General features: G+C 56.6%; 1 protein-coding gene across 1 annotated transcript; it reads left to right on the forward strand.

The window, feature by feature from the left end:
• Positions 1 to 911: 911 nt before the first annotated feature.
• LOC117646209 (5-hydroxytryptamine receptor-like) lies at positions 912 to 11,880 on the forward strand. The gene is made up of 5 exons (XM_034387016.1): positions 912 to 1,137; positions 4,098 to 4,231; positions 9,878 to 9,987; positions 10,316 to 10,928; positions 11,322 to 11,880. The coding sequence occupies exons 1-5, from the start codon at positions 912 to 914 to the stop codon at positions 11,865 to 11,867; spliced, it is 1,629 nt and encodes a 542-aa protein (XP_034242907.1). The 3' UTR covers positions 11,868 to 11,880.
• Positions 11,881 to 14,453: the final 2,573 nt, after the last annotated feature.

Genomic DNA, 14,453 nt, shown 5'->3' on the forward strand with positions numbered 1-14,453 from the left:
TTAAAGTTAAGCCGTTAACCCAACCGAATTAACGTACTCGTTAAAGTTAAGGCTCTGCAGCATAAGTTAACGAGTTAACGTTAAATTAACGCATTAACGAAGTTAAAGTTAGTTTTACTTTTTGATGAACTGAAGATGTTGTATGGTTTCTTGGTTTTTGACAGATTTCCAGTTCTAAAGACGCAAAGAAATAACTAACTTTCAAAACCTTTAACAAAAATTGAGGTTTTGTTCATTTTCTTTTACCCAAGACATCAATTCTACATACTGTATGACCCAAAAGTCGGCACAATATGTATACACAGACGAACAAACTACACGTTAACGGCGTTAAGAAGTTAACATTCCTACTTAACTTAACTCGTTAACGTTAAGACATCCTGACATTTTTAACGAGTTAACGTTAGTTCGTTAATTAACGTTAACGGCGTTAAGTAACTTCGTTAATCGTTAAATTAACTTTAACAGCACTGGATTTATTGTAGTCCCTGAATGTTTGAGCGGCCGTGCCTTTGGGCCTATCCTACGCGAACACACACACACACACACACACACACACACACACACACACACACACACACACACACACACACACACACAAAATCCTGTTCGTCAGGTGGCCTCGTGCCCGCCATACATCAGTGGTCCGTGCGGATTCTGCACAGCCGGGGTCGCCTTGCGGTAGGGTGGCCCCCATGCGGCGCTACGCCATGCGACAACGGCCCGCGTGGTGCGCTTGGCGCGCGCGGCGGCCTATCGCCGATCAAAGTTTCAGCTGCCTGTGCTTAACGGCGGCCGCGCCGTGCCTCCCTGTCCGGCAGGTCGGCATGACGCCCCCCGACTGCGGCTCGGCGCCGTGCCCGCCGGCCGCCGCCACGCTGGGGCCCTCCACGGCCACGGCCACGGTCTCCATGGCGGCGGAGACGACGCTGTCCGGGCTGCTGGTGTCCGCGGCCAGCTCGCTGGCCAGCCTGGGCGGCGTGGTGGTGGAGCCCAGCGACACCTCACTGGACGCCGCCGAGGACGTCAACGCGAGCCTCCGCAACGCCACGGCCCTGGACGCGCAGGACGAGAGCTACGTGCTCATGGTGTCCGTGTCGCTGATGCTGGCGCTGCTCATCCTGGCCACCGTCATCGGTGAGTACAACGGGGCGCCCATTACGGCCCCGAGTCCTTCCAGGCCCCTCCAGGAGTGCTTCCAGGAGGCGGCCGGGTGGACTGATTCCGAGAGTCGTTTTCGCCTCTCCGTCTCTCTCGCGCCTGTACGGGGCGCCGCGTGAGTGCGAGAGGGACAGAGCGACGTAAACGACGCTCGGAACGAGTCTGGCGCTGCTCCGCGCTGCTTGCAAACCTCGCGACAAGACGAGACGCCGCGCTGCTTGCGAGACAGACGGGGCGCGACGCGACGCCGGACAACAAAAAGGGCCGAAGCACGGGGAGCACAAAGCGTGGCAATTAGCAGCACGGCGGCACGGCGTCCTGGCGGTCCTGGTCCTAATGGTGGACACGCGAGGCACGCCACGCCTGTGGACTAATTCCGAGAGTCGCCTGCGTCGCTCTGTCTCTCTCGCTCCCGTGCGGGGCGCCCCATGCGTGCGAGAGAGACAGAGCGACTCTCGGAAGCAGTCTGCTGGGCAAGCCGGGTGCTTTTTGTCTGAGTAATGACGGCCGGCAGGGGAACCTGTTAACACGGCACACTCGGCCCACTCGGCCCGTCCGAGGCGCGGAGGTGAGCCCGCGGGCGACCCGCCGCACCGCGTGTCGCGGGTTCGACACCCGCCGCCGCCGAGGCCTTTGCCAGTTTTTCTCCCTCTGTCGGCCAGCCACCTGCCTGCGTGCGGCGCGGGCGCGGGTTCAAATCCCGGCACCGTTTTAGTTTTCCGTTCGCCGAGCGAGCAGCCGGCAGGCAATCAGCAATGCAAAGACAACGCCGCGGCGACGACCGCCAAATGCGTGCGGAGCGCCGAGCGGCGCCAAGCGCTGCGGAGTCTGGAGTGCCGGAGGAGCCCTTCTCCGGGCGGACTCGAGAAGCAGTGTGCTTTCAGGGCGCCCCGCCCAGCCTCGCGCCCAGCTAGCAGCTTGTGCATCAAATTTGGATAATAGCCGTGCGAGCAGACGGCGCCTCACACCCCGGCCCACCCCGGCCCACCCCGCCCCACCCCACCCCGGCCCGCCCCACCCCGCCCCACCCCGGCCCACCCCGGCCCACCCCACCCCGCCACACCCCGCCGCGCAATGCCACGCCGCGACGGCAGTGCTACCAGGATTATGATATGCCTGCCGCGGGACGTGCTGCAGGCAAACATTTGGCCGCGTTGGTGTGAATGGTGCACCATGGTGGTGCGTGGGTGTGACAGTGAGTGTGTATGTGGGAAGGGAAGGGAAGGGTCGAGACTGCAGAATGGCCGGGCAGGCCAAGCCAAGTGGACCTCGGCCGTCCTCGGTGCGGCGGGGCTGCGGACTGATTCTGTCTCCCTCGCACCCCTGCCCAGCGCCCCGTGAGTGCGAGAGAGACGGAGCGAGTGCGGTGCGCGGCGCCGGCTCTGTGTGCCGTGCCGTCCCGCCGCCGCCGTCCCCGTTGAAGCGTTTCCACATGCGCGGCGCCGCGCGGGACGGCGCATTGGAGGCATGGAGGCACTGTGTCCACAGCCAAAGCTCCTCGGAGCGACGGAGCGACGCTTGATGAGGGCGACGTGGCACAGTGGGCCGGAAGACCGGCGCCGGTGGCCAAAATTCGAGACGCGTTTTGAGCTTTGGAATCGCTAAACAGGATCGAACCGAGCGTGTGACCCCACCAACCGATTTCTCATTCGAAGAGCAATCCAATGAGGGGGTTACACCTTCGGTTCGAGTCCCATTTAGGGACTCTGGAGCTCAAAACGCGGCCGGGATTTTGACCGCCTCCGCCGGTCTTCTGGCCCACTGTCCGGGGGCGGCCCGGCCCTACCGCACCAGCCTCGACCAGCCTGCAGACTGATTCCGAGAGTCGTCACTCTGTCTCTGTCTCTCCTACTGGACGACCCATGAGTGCGAGAGAGACAGAGCGACGAAAATGTCTGTGCCGCGGTGCCGGTGCTGCGGGTGCTTCACTTCGTATTATTTTCCTTCTCCCTCCAGTCGCTGCACTCGTCAGCGGATGTCGTCGCGATCTCGTCTTTTGGCGCACGCCTGGCGCACGCTTTGGTGCTTTGGGCAGCGGGGCGGTGCATCGCGGTGTACCTTGCAGCATGCTTGCAGGCCGGTACCGCCGGCACTGCCGGGTACCCGAGGACTCAGCATTCAGACCTCGACGTGGAGCTCGACTGCGGTTGCATGCCTCCGGGACACCCCCTCCCCCCCCCCCCCCTCCTCTCCCCATTCGCCCACTCCCCGTCCGCATCCTCATCCGTTCCCGTATTCCAAGGTGAAATGAAATATTTATCGCAATCCTTAAACCTGGTGGGTGTGTAGCATGCACTGCTCGAGCACTCGCTGTCGTCTCGTGGTACGCCGCACCGTCGTGCTGAGCCTTGCAGTGCCGTGACGTACCTTGCAGTGCCGTGCCTTGCAGTGCCATGCCGTGCCTTGCGGTACAGTGCCGTGCCACGCCACGCCGCGCCGCGCCGTCCTTCGTTGCGAATTCACGGCGGCGCACGCCGAGATTCCGCGCGCTTTGTTTTTCCTTATTTTGGCGCGCGAATTCGAATTGGAGCGGATCGACGGTTCTGCCGCGACACCTGCGACCTGCGCCGTCTATCGGGGCGGCAGTCATCATGCAGATGGAACGCGACGCGGCGCACAGTGGGCCGGAAGACCGGCGCCGGCGGCTAGACGCGTTTGGAGCTCCAGAGTCACTGAACAGGACTCGAACTGAACGTGTGACCCCACCAATGGCTTGCTCTCCGCACGAGGAATCCATTGGTGGGGTCACACGCTCGGTTCGAGTCCTGTTTAGCGACTCTGGAGCTGAAAAACGCATCTAGCGTTTTGGCCGCACCGGTCTTCTGGCCCACTGTGCGACGAGAGCAGTGCTCAGCCTGCTGCAGACACCGACAGCGCTGCGGCAACATGGCGGAGCTACCACACTGTTTGACGCCCCGGCGCACTGCTGCCCCCAGGCAACGTGTTCGTGATCGCCGCCATCCTGCTGGAGCGCAACCTGCAGAGCGTCGCCAACTACCTGATCGTGTCGCTGGCCGTGGCCGACCTCATGGTGGCGTGCCTCGTCATGCCGCTGGGCGCCGTCTACGAGGTGAGTCTTCTGCTGTGGTGGTGGCTTGGAGCTATCCGAGCTGCAAGTCGTGCCCATCGCTCTGTCTCTCTATACGGGACGACCCATGGGTGCGAGAGAGACAGAGTGACGAAAGCGACTCTCGGAATCAGTCTGCTGGCGCGGATCTAGGATTTTTACTGGGAGGGGTCGATATAGTGTTTTTTTTTGCCTACTCAGAAGGGCAACGAAGTGTTTATGTTGTCTACATTTCAGGCACCACCCTAAAAAAGGTGGTAATCACCCCGTTCTTCCTTAAACCCATGCCAGGTTCTGAGCTCTTTGGTTCGAGCTAATAGCGACCTCGCAACTTCTTAAATTTGCACGTTAGTCTCCACACTGGCCTCCAAAAATTCAAAGTGCGCCGCAAATGAGAGTTTCCCCCCTTTTTTGTCCGAACCGTTACTCGCCCTCGTCCAGGCCATTCCCCGTTCTCGGCGCGCCGTTGACACAAGTTGAAACTGCCTTCGGTCCAAGTCGGCCCCGCCCCGCCCCGCCCCGCCCCGCCCCGCCCCGCCCCGCCCCGCCCCGCTCCGCCTCTGCCTCAGTCGCCTCGGCCCAACTTGGCGTGTGGCGAGCGCCTCGCTCGAGGTGCCGTTGTACCGCGCCCGACAGTCTAAGGGACAGTCCGAGGCAGGCGTGGATTCAGGAGGGGGGGGGGGGGGGGGGGTGCCAGAGGAACGACTTCCCACATGTACAAAATTTGAACACACTCCGCGTTCAGGAGGCTGAAACGCCTGCAAGTAGGCAACATATGTGCGACAATTATGCCAAAAGTCTTGTACACATTCTTTATGCACATTCCCGCAATCATTGTGTACAAAATCTTACAGTGGATCACCCCTCGGGCCTCCTCCCCTTGGCACCTACAAGATGGCCTCCTGAAAGATAGGCAAAAAGCCACACTTTGCCCACCAAAAGTGCTCTCTTGCACCCCCCTCAGGCCGGCTCTAGATCCGCCATTGCGACCGCCTCCGCCGGTCTTCTGGCCCACTGTGCGGCGCCCTCCCCCCACCCTTCGCCCTTCACCTGCAGGGCTGCAGGGCTCTGGCGCCGCGCGGCCCAAAACGGCCGCCAAATTTCCGGCACCGGAGCTGCGGGGCGCAGGGCCTGAGCCGTCGACACAGAGGAGCGGCCCGAGGGCGCATTTTCTGATACCGCTTGCGCGCATTTCAAGATCAAGGAAATTCCATTTACCCGCCAAAAAAAGAGAGGAACCGCATTGTTAATTTTCGTCGTGGGCGGCAAGCGAAGCATACCTCACTCACAACACACAAAATGGCGAATTTCTGAGCCAACTCCCGCTCGAACACGGCGATCGCAAGTTTGTCCCTACGCTGCCTGCTGGCACCGCCTGTCCCGAAACTCGGAGGGAAAGGGGGGGGGGGAGACTCAGGTCGAACGCGGCGTAATTTGGCGGCCCACTTAGGACGCCGCTAAGAAACTGGACCTCGGTTTCTTGCAGTGTACGGGCTGGGCCGGCCTTCGGCACCGCCACGGCACCGCAGCGGGCCGCAGCGTCACAGCGGGCTGACCGCAAGTTGGAGCATTGCATCCAGTCTAAAGTTAGTTGTTTGCGGCTGTTAGGTCACCCACCAAACAGCTCGCTGTACTTTAACGAGCGGCCCTGCCGAGGCACTGCCGTGGCACTCGGACTGCTTGCCTTGCTGGCGGTGCTTGTGGCCCCGGTCGGACCCCCAGTCACTCGGGAGTCGCCGAGCGCCGCCAACGCCGCCAAGCTGCCCCCAGGGCTGCCCCCAGGCCAGCAGCGGCATCTGCTGCGGCCGAGGCCCTGGACGGCCAGGACCGTGTCCGCCTCCTCGATGGGCAGCCAGTTTGGTTCGTCGAAGGCCAGCAAGCGCACAGTGGATTTGTCACAAGACCAGCGCACGCGGCCCAAATCGGCCCAAATCCTGGACGGAGCTCCAGAGTCGCTAGACGGGACTCGAACCGCACGTGTGACCCCACCAATGGATTCCTCGTTGGGAGAGCAATCCATTGGTGGGGTCACGCGTTCGGTTCGAGTCCTGTTTGGCGACTCTGGAGCTCAAAACGCGTCTAGAGTCTTGGCCGCCTCCACCGGTCTTCTGGCCCACCGTGCTAGGCTAGCAGCGCCCAGCGGCACCGCGAGGCTCCCTTCCTTTCCCTAACGACGCGACTCAGCTTACGGCGCTCGCGCTGCTCATAACCCTCTCCACTTACACGTGAATTACGCGGAAAACGCGATACGAATGCTGTACATCACCTGCAAGGGGGGGAGGAAAGGGGGCGTTTCCTTGCTCTGTCTCTCTCGCGGCCCCACGGCCTTGCCCACGGCCTTGCCCACGGCCTTGCCCACGGCCTTGCCCACGGCCTTGCCCACGGCCTTGCCCACGGCCTTGCCCACGGCCTTGCCCACGGCCTTGCCCACGGCCTTGCCCACGGCCTTGCCCACGGCCTTGCCCACGGCCTTGCCCACGGCCTTGCCCACGGCCTTGCCCACGGCCTTGCCCACGGCCTTGCCCACGGCCTTGCCCACGGCCTTGCCCACGGCCTTGCCCACGGCCTTGCCCACGGCCTTGCCCACGGCCTTGCCCACGGCCTTGCCCACGGCCTTGCCCACGGCCTTGCCCACGGCCTTGCCCACGGCCTTGCCCACGGCCTTGCCCACGGCCTTGCCCACGGCCTTGCCCACGGCCTTGCCCACGGCCTTGCCCACGGCCTTGCCCACGGCCTTGCCCACGGGACGCCCAAGGAGTGCGACAGAGCGATGCAATGCTCTCCAGGATCGTTTGGCAGCCAGAGCGGTTAGTCCAGTCCGTCGCATGGGTCCATTGCCAGGTTTTTCAGGCGTGCATGAAAGGAGTTCAGTGATTTTTTTTTGATGTGGCGGACCTACCGCTCACGTCAGTCTGTCGACCTGTTTCCTATTTCCACTCCTAGAGACACTTATACCAATATCATTACTGCAAAATCCTATTTTCACCCGTTCCAGTTGACTCACTCCCGACACGACGTTTTCATCCACTTGTTGAATACTTCTATTCAACATTTCCACCCGACATTTCTATTCTTGCATACCATAGCCGGGTGGCACCGCCTCGCCGAAGGCAAAATCGCCCGCTGCCGCCGCCCGCCGCCCCAGCCGTTAATGATCCCGCTGCTGTCAATGTACATCGAGGAGCAATCCATTTGGATCTACCTTTGCCGGCCGGCACAATGTGCCAGTCGGCCTATTAGGAATATGAGCCTCACAGGCCGACGTCATCACTTTGTCGCCCCGACACACGTCTGCGTGTGTGTGTGTGTGTGTGTGTGTGTGTGTGTGTGTGTGTGTGTGTGTGTGTGTGTGCGCGCGCGTGCGTGACCGTCGCCACCTGCCGTGGCAGGCCATGCGTGCGAAGCATTGGGGCCTCGCCGAGAGAGGTTTCCAGGAAGAGTTCCAGCCCCAGGCTGCCGCGGAGAGATGTTTCCAGTTGGACCGTCGCTCCCGGAGGCTCCAGATGGCCGTCGAGCGCGTCCCCGCCGCCCCCGTGGACAAAGTGGTAGACTGAGGCGGCCTCCTCCGAGGCGCACGCGACGCGAGGCGCACACGCATGCTCTCTTCCCTCTGTCTCTTTCTCTGCACGTCTGTCTGTCTCTCTCGACTACAACCACACTGACGCAAACACTTACACGCACAAACTAACACACACACACACACACACACACAGGCGTGCGAGGCGCTGCTATCGCTGTCGAGCTGACGTGAGGCGCGGTTGCTTTTATGACGCCGGCCCGCCTCAGCACACGCAAAAAAATATAAATCAGACCCGTGCTAATTTTTTTAACAGATCGTTTTTAGCACGGGCGCTAAAAAACTAGCACAGCTACAAGCGACCTCAGGTGCGCGCGGCCAGATGGTTAGCTGGTTACCTGCCAAGCAACCACTCTCGCAAAACACAAATTTGTGGCGGATATAGCCAATTTTGTTTGTTAATACTGCTAGTCGTGGGCTGCTAACTATTGTTTGCAAGCCTTCAAAAATTTCTAGTAAACAAGCTAAATGCGATCTGACGAGACCAGTTGATGTCATCGTCGTCCAGTCGCCGTCGCGGTGGAGGAGATCGCCGCGAGAGTGCGCTGCGCGCGTCGCGCCGCCGCTCGCGCGCGGTAGACAGTGTAGCATGCGTTTTCACTTAGTCTGGGCGCCGTCGTTTTGTACAATTGTCTGCCAGGTGCCCAGACTAAAAAAACCATGGTCGTCATGGTGAATTTCCATGGCCATAGGGCTGTCCCCCATGGTGGAAGTTGCCATCCCCATGGTTTAACGGGCTTCCCCATGGTGGAAGTCGGACCATGGGGAGAACCACCATGGTGCGGCGGTCTCGACCATGGTGCAGGTCGGACCATGGGGAGAACCACCATGGTGCGGCGGTCCAGACCATGGTGGAGGTCTTCCCATGGTGCTGGTCACCATGGTGGCGTTCGCACCATGGTGAATGTCGCCCTCCTCGTGCGTTGAAGTCTCCAGAGTTAATTCAGAAATAATCCGTAACTTTTTAATATTTTGAGATAGAGAGACGCCGACAGCACCATCGTGCGTAGCATCGAATTTTGATCGGTGACCGAGATGTCTGTTGCTCGCAAGGTATGCGCTAGACACGTCCTTCATTCCCCATGAGGCAGTTCACCATGGAGCAGCCGCCCCCATGGTGCTCGCATCCCCATGGCTCGCATCCCCATGGTTCGCATCCCCATGGTTCGCATCCCCATGGCTGGCCTCCCCATGGTCCTGAACACCATGGGCATTTCTCCATGGGCAAAATCTTGTGACCATGGTGAATCTCGGATCACCATGGTCAGCCATCCCCATGGCCCAGCTCATGGTTTTTTTAGCCTGGGTGGCGGATCGCTTCCCCTGCTGGAGTAACACTTGACTCCAGCGGGCAATTCTGAGTGATTCGTGAGCGCGTCAAGGGTCACTGACGACTCCGTCCTACTTAAGATGTGTCCGTGACCGTTAGACCACGTGGAGTAGACATTATTCGTAATGATGGTTTCATCTTTTCATCTCGGAATAACTAGGGGGCAAACAACTTGAGTAGTTCATCAGCAAGATTTGATTGGTTTACAGCTAAGGATTCCTTACAGTTCCAGCTAGGCCGTTAGATCCGTTGCTAGAATCGCCCAGCTAACACTTTTTAGCCACACAGTTAAAAAATTAGCTGCGCCTATAGAGCTAATCTTATTGGTGCGGGTGCTAATTTTTTAGCTCTGATGAAAATTATTTTTTTGCGTGCAGCCTGCCTAGGGCGGCCTGCCCCGTGCGTAAACTGATTTTAGTTCGCCGCCTGTTTCTGGAAAAGCACGCGAGGCGAGCGCCTCTCAACGCTCTCCATAAAATTACGGATAGCCGTTCGCTGAGCAGAGCCCTGTGTGTGTGTTTGTGTGTGTGTGTTTATGTGCGTGTGCACTCGCCCTGCGGTAGCGCCGCCGCACTACGATGGCCCACTGTAGGCTTTCCCGTTTCCGTTTTGAAAAAAAAAAATATGATTGAGATTTTCACGGCAGCCGTCGGTACCGGAACCTTTTTCAGCGAATATTTAGAGATTATTATAATTATAAGAATTGTTAGATAATGCACTGACTGGGCGGTCTGTGTTGCAGATCTCGCAGGGCTGGATCCTGGGGCCCGAGCTGTGCGACATGTGGACGTCCAGCGACGTGCTGTGCTGCACCGCCTCCATCCTGCACCTCGTGGCCATCGCCATGGACAGGTCTGCCCGCCGCAAGTGGCAGTGGGCCAGAAGACCGGCGGCGCCGGCGGCCAAAACTCAAGACGCGTTTTGAGCTTAAGAGTCACTAAACAGGTCCCGAACCGAACGTGTGACCCCACCAATGGATTGCTGTCCGAACGAGGAATCCATTGGTGGGGTCACACGTTCGGTTCGAGTCCCATTCAGCAACTCTGCGGAGCTCAAAACGCGTCTAGAGCTCGGTCTAGCGTTTTCACCGCCTCCACCGGCCTTCTGGCCCACTGTGCGCCAGTCCGCCAGTCCGCCCCGCTTGGAAAAGGGACTTGAGGTGCCCGCTCCCGGCCCGCAGGTACTGGGCGGTGACCAACGTGGACTACATCCACACGCGCAACAAGCAGCGCATCGTGGCCATGATCGTGGTGGTGTGGGCCGTGGCGCTGGTGGTGTCGCTGGCGCCGCAGTTCGGCTGGAAGGACGTGGACTACCTGCACCGGATCAACGTGCAGCAGCGCTGCCTGCCCTCGCAGGACGTGGGCTACCAGATCTTCGCGACCTGCTCCACCTTCTACGTGCCGCTGCTAGTCATCCTGGGCCTCTACTGGAACATCTTCCAGACGGCGCGGCGACGCATCCACCGCCGGCACGCGCAGCGCAACGCCGTGGCGCAGGGGCTGTACGGTGCGGGTCTCGGCAAGCATCCCTCTCTCTCTCTCTCTCTGTCTCTCTTACGGCGCCCCGAGCCCCGCCATGAACGCTCCTGCGTTGCAGCCACGGCCATCCTGCCCACGACGGGCGTCGCCAACGTGGTCTGCAAGCGGCGCTTCCTTCGCATGCGGCGCTACTCGTCGGTGGAGACCAACAACAGCAAGAACTCGTCGGTGCGCGCGGGGGCGGGCTGCCAGCCCGAGGGCCAGTCCACGTCCACGGTCCTCGAGGCCGACGCCGAGTCGTCCGCCACCAAGGTGAGGCGCAAAATGCCATCGATGGTACTCCGTTGGGCGGTAGGTATTTTTACCGATAATTACAGTATTAAAAACACTCGAAACTCGCTGAAAATTGGAAGGTGAGACTTTTGACCCTTCTGAAATGTATGACCGAAAAAGGGTCATACTTCAATGTATGACTGAATGAGGGTCATACTTTTTTGTATTATTGATTAAGGTCGATAGAGGGCCAGTGTCGCTGAGGTCTGACCTTTTTTCGGTCATACATTTGAGTTTGACCCTTTACGGGTCACCCTTATTACGGTCATACATTTGTGCATGGCCTCTTTTCGGCCATTACATTTGTGTATGGCCCTTGGAGTGTGTATTCACGGCCTGCGAGTTGTTGTGCTAAAACACGGGTTGGTGCAGGTGACGGCGCTGGTGCGGCAGGACTCCGAGGACGTGTACACGTCGTACGAGCCGCAGCCCGGCACACTGCCCGGCGACACGTGCCTCTCCGTGGTGGCGGCGGGGGCCGTGCTCACGCTGCCGTCCAGCGCCACGGAGCCGCCCGCCTCGGAGAACCGCAATGAGATGACGGTGAAGCGCGCCGTGGAGATGATCAAGCAGAACCCCATCGTGTCGCGCAAGGAGAAGCGGGAGACGCTGGAGGCGAAGCGCGAGCGCAAGGCAGCCAAGACGCTGGCCATCATCACGGGGGCCTTCGTGGTGTGCTGGCTGCCCTTCTTCATCATGGCGCTGCTCATGCCGCTGTGCGCGCAGTGCGAGATCAACCCGCACCTCGCCAGCTTCTTCCTGTGGCTCGGCTACTTCAACTCGACGCTCAACCCCGTCATCTACACCGTGTTCAGCCCCGAGTTCCGGCAGGCCTTCAAGCGCATCCTGTACGGCGGCCGGCACCCGCGCAACGGCCGCGGCCGGACCAGGGACTTCCGGACGAGCGGCCGGCGGTAGGGGCGGTGCTGTCGCAGGCTGCGCTGGCCGTGCCCGCCGTGCCGCGGCGAGCGGAGTCTGTGACGGTCTGGGGCGAGGAGGGGGACAACGCGGCTGTGAAACTTATCGTCTGATAAAAACTTTTCTTATTTTCCAATTTTATTGTTTTTGCGGTGCTCTCATGGGTCTCGATTGAGGCATCTCTTTTTCTGTGACGTTGTTGTCTGTAACGGTGACCTGGAGGGACTGAAACTGGTTTGATGGGAAGACCGGCAAAGAAAATGTGGCTTCAATTTTTGCTTCTACATTGGACTTTGAATTATTGCTAAAATGTTAGAAACGTGAGGCGGTATTCGTGGACTATCTCGCCGTGCGCTGCAAGTGAAGCCTTGAACCCTCGACAATCGATGATGCTCTTGTATGGCATTAACTTTAAATTTAGTCGTGGTTGAGAAAATTTGTATTAGAATTTCTTGATGGAACCAAAGCAAGAAAGTGTCACTCTGCTCATCTCTTTATGCCCGTCTAGAAAAAAATGTTTTTGTTAAGCGTACCCTGTGATATGTTACACTCTCATTCCAGGAACGTGACATCACGTTGAAACGAACGTGACAAAATGTCACGTTCGTTTGAGCATTGTGTCACGTTCGTTTGAATGTGAACACGCTGATTTTTGGCCAATTCACACCCAACCGAATGTGACACAATGCTCAAACAAACGTGACATTTTGTCACGTTCGTTTCAACGTGATGTCACGTTCCTGGAATGAGAGTGTATAGCTGCAATAATTATCGTTTCTACTTTGCTCTCTCTGGCCTTGCATAAGCGCAGAGGTCATCTGACGGTTTGGTGCTAGAAACGGGTGATGCGCCCTATGTTGTTTATGTGATTCCGTGCCATCTTCGACGCTCTCACTGTGTCACTGTCTTTTCTTTGTAAACTTGCATACTACTTGTGTAGACATTTGCAATTTGGCTAACGTCAACGACCATATAAACGCACAGTTCTTGGCCTCAATGTTACGACTTTTGCGTGTGCGTGCAGTTTTGTGTGGCTAAAGATCTACAATCCTGAAGTAAGGTCTTTTGATATGGAAAGTTGTGTAACTGGACTCTTTTCAAAGTTCCCGTGCATGGATCTGGCGTGCTGCACGCTGAAAGACGTATTTTGAAAGGTAAATCTGTTGAAAGCTGTGTATATGTTAAATTCATTTGTAGAACATGGTCTCAATTTGGCTTTTCCGCGCAGCTAGACGCAATGATAGTGTGTCATCATCGATGCTTTCCGAATGTGGACGAGAAGAACTAGAAAATGTGTTTAGATTTTTTGGTGTGTGCACCGCGAATAATTTCCGACGTAGTTTCGTATCAAATAAATTGTTTGTCCAAAATTGACTTGCGTGGCCATAATGCAGAAACCATGAATACTCAATGTGTAAGTGTACTGTAAATAGCTTGTAGATATTCTTGTTGAGTTTGTCTAGGTTGATGTGAATGCAAGCCTTGTGCTGATAATAAAAATGTTATTTTAGTACATGTTAGAGGTCTGATAGGGCGGTATGTATATCAAAAGCAACCTAATCCTTGACACACTTTTATTTCCATATGCTTTTGTAACACGCAGAACAGTAAACAAAACAAAACCACGGCTAGAACACTGGCAATACAACCTCCAATGGCAGAGTTTAGCGTCATTCCTTGAAAGCTCTAAAATAAATGTTTCAAGTAGGATAGACTTTCTACATCAGTCAGAAGGGGACTCACAACACATGATACTAATAGGCACCACAGTCTTTTAAAAAGCAACTCCAACTAAACAAATTTCATGGTTCCCACCTAGTAACTCTTTTTCCCGTTACACTTTAAGCAACCCTTTTGTCCAAAAAAAAAAAATCAGAAAAATCAGTTTTTGGTTTTAAAATTGTTGTGACTTAAAATCCACTACTCCTGCTGCAAACATGTAAAGGCGCAATATTATGAGCTCTACGACGGAAATTTTACATTCTCACACAAATGCTGAGACTACTTTTAAATTATCTTTTAAGAGACACACAAAAATGTTGCTCAATAGATTTATTAAAGGCATTTTGAGTAAAGTGGTCTATTTTACCGCACAGGTGTAAATGGGATCAGGATCTTCTGATCATTTACCCATTTTTCTGATAAAATTTGGGATTTTCTGATCATTGGTGCACTATCAGAAAAATTGGCATCAGAATTACAAGAATTTCTGATAACTGTGAAATGATCAGAGAAAAAGTCTGATCGCTAGTAAGTGATCAGGGAAAATTTCTGATCCGAAAAGTGATCAGACAGTGATCAGAATAGAGTCATCAGAAAACATAGACATTCTGATAACATGCAAAACTATCAGAAAATCGTGATGTCTCAAAAATCTAGATGCCTGTAAAACAGAAAGTTTTCGGAATTTTTGTTTCAAATTTGGTGAGCGGTATGTTCGCGACATTTGGCTAGGGCATTTTCAAGGTCATGAAATTTAGACCATATCTTCTGGCATTTTGAGAGCTGATGGCGAGCTAGCGTAAAACGGATTGCAGAATTGGATCGGACTCGGTTTCGACCCCCTAGAGCCGTTTGCCTCATCTC

The sequence above is a fragment of the Thrips palmi genome, unplaced genomic scaffold (genome assembly GCF_012932325.1).
Source record: "Thrips palmi isolate BJ-2018 unplaced genomic scaffold, TpBJ-2018v1 HiC_scaffold_19, whole genome shotgun sequence".
NCBI classification, from domain to species: domain Eukaryota; kingdom Metazoa; phylum Arthropoda; class Insecta; order Thysanoptera; family Thripidae; genus Thrips; species Thrips palmi.

What these genes read in the sequence shown, in the direction of transcription:
- LOC117646209 (XM_034387016.1), top strand. Translation starts at nt 912, where the DNA reads ATGGCGGCGGAGACGACGCTGTCCGGGCTGCTGGTGTCCGCGGCCAGC. An exon ending in CGCTGGGCGCCGTCTACGAG is followed by an intron (nt 4,232 to 9,877) that starts GTGAGTCTTCTG and finishes TCTGTGTTGCAG; the next exon opens with ATCTCGCAGGGCTGGATCCT. An exon ending in CCGAGTCGTCCGCCACCAAG is followed by an intron (nt 10,929 to 11,321) that starts GTGAGGCGCAAA and finishes GGGTTGGTGCAG; the next exon opens with GTGACGGCGCTGGTGCGGCA.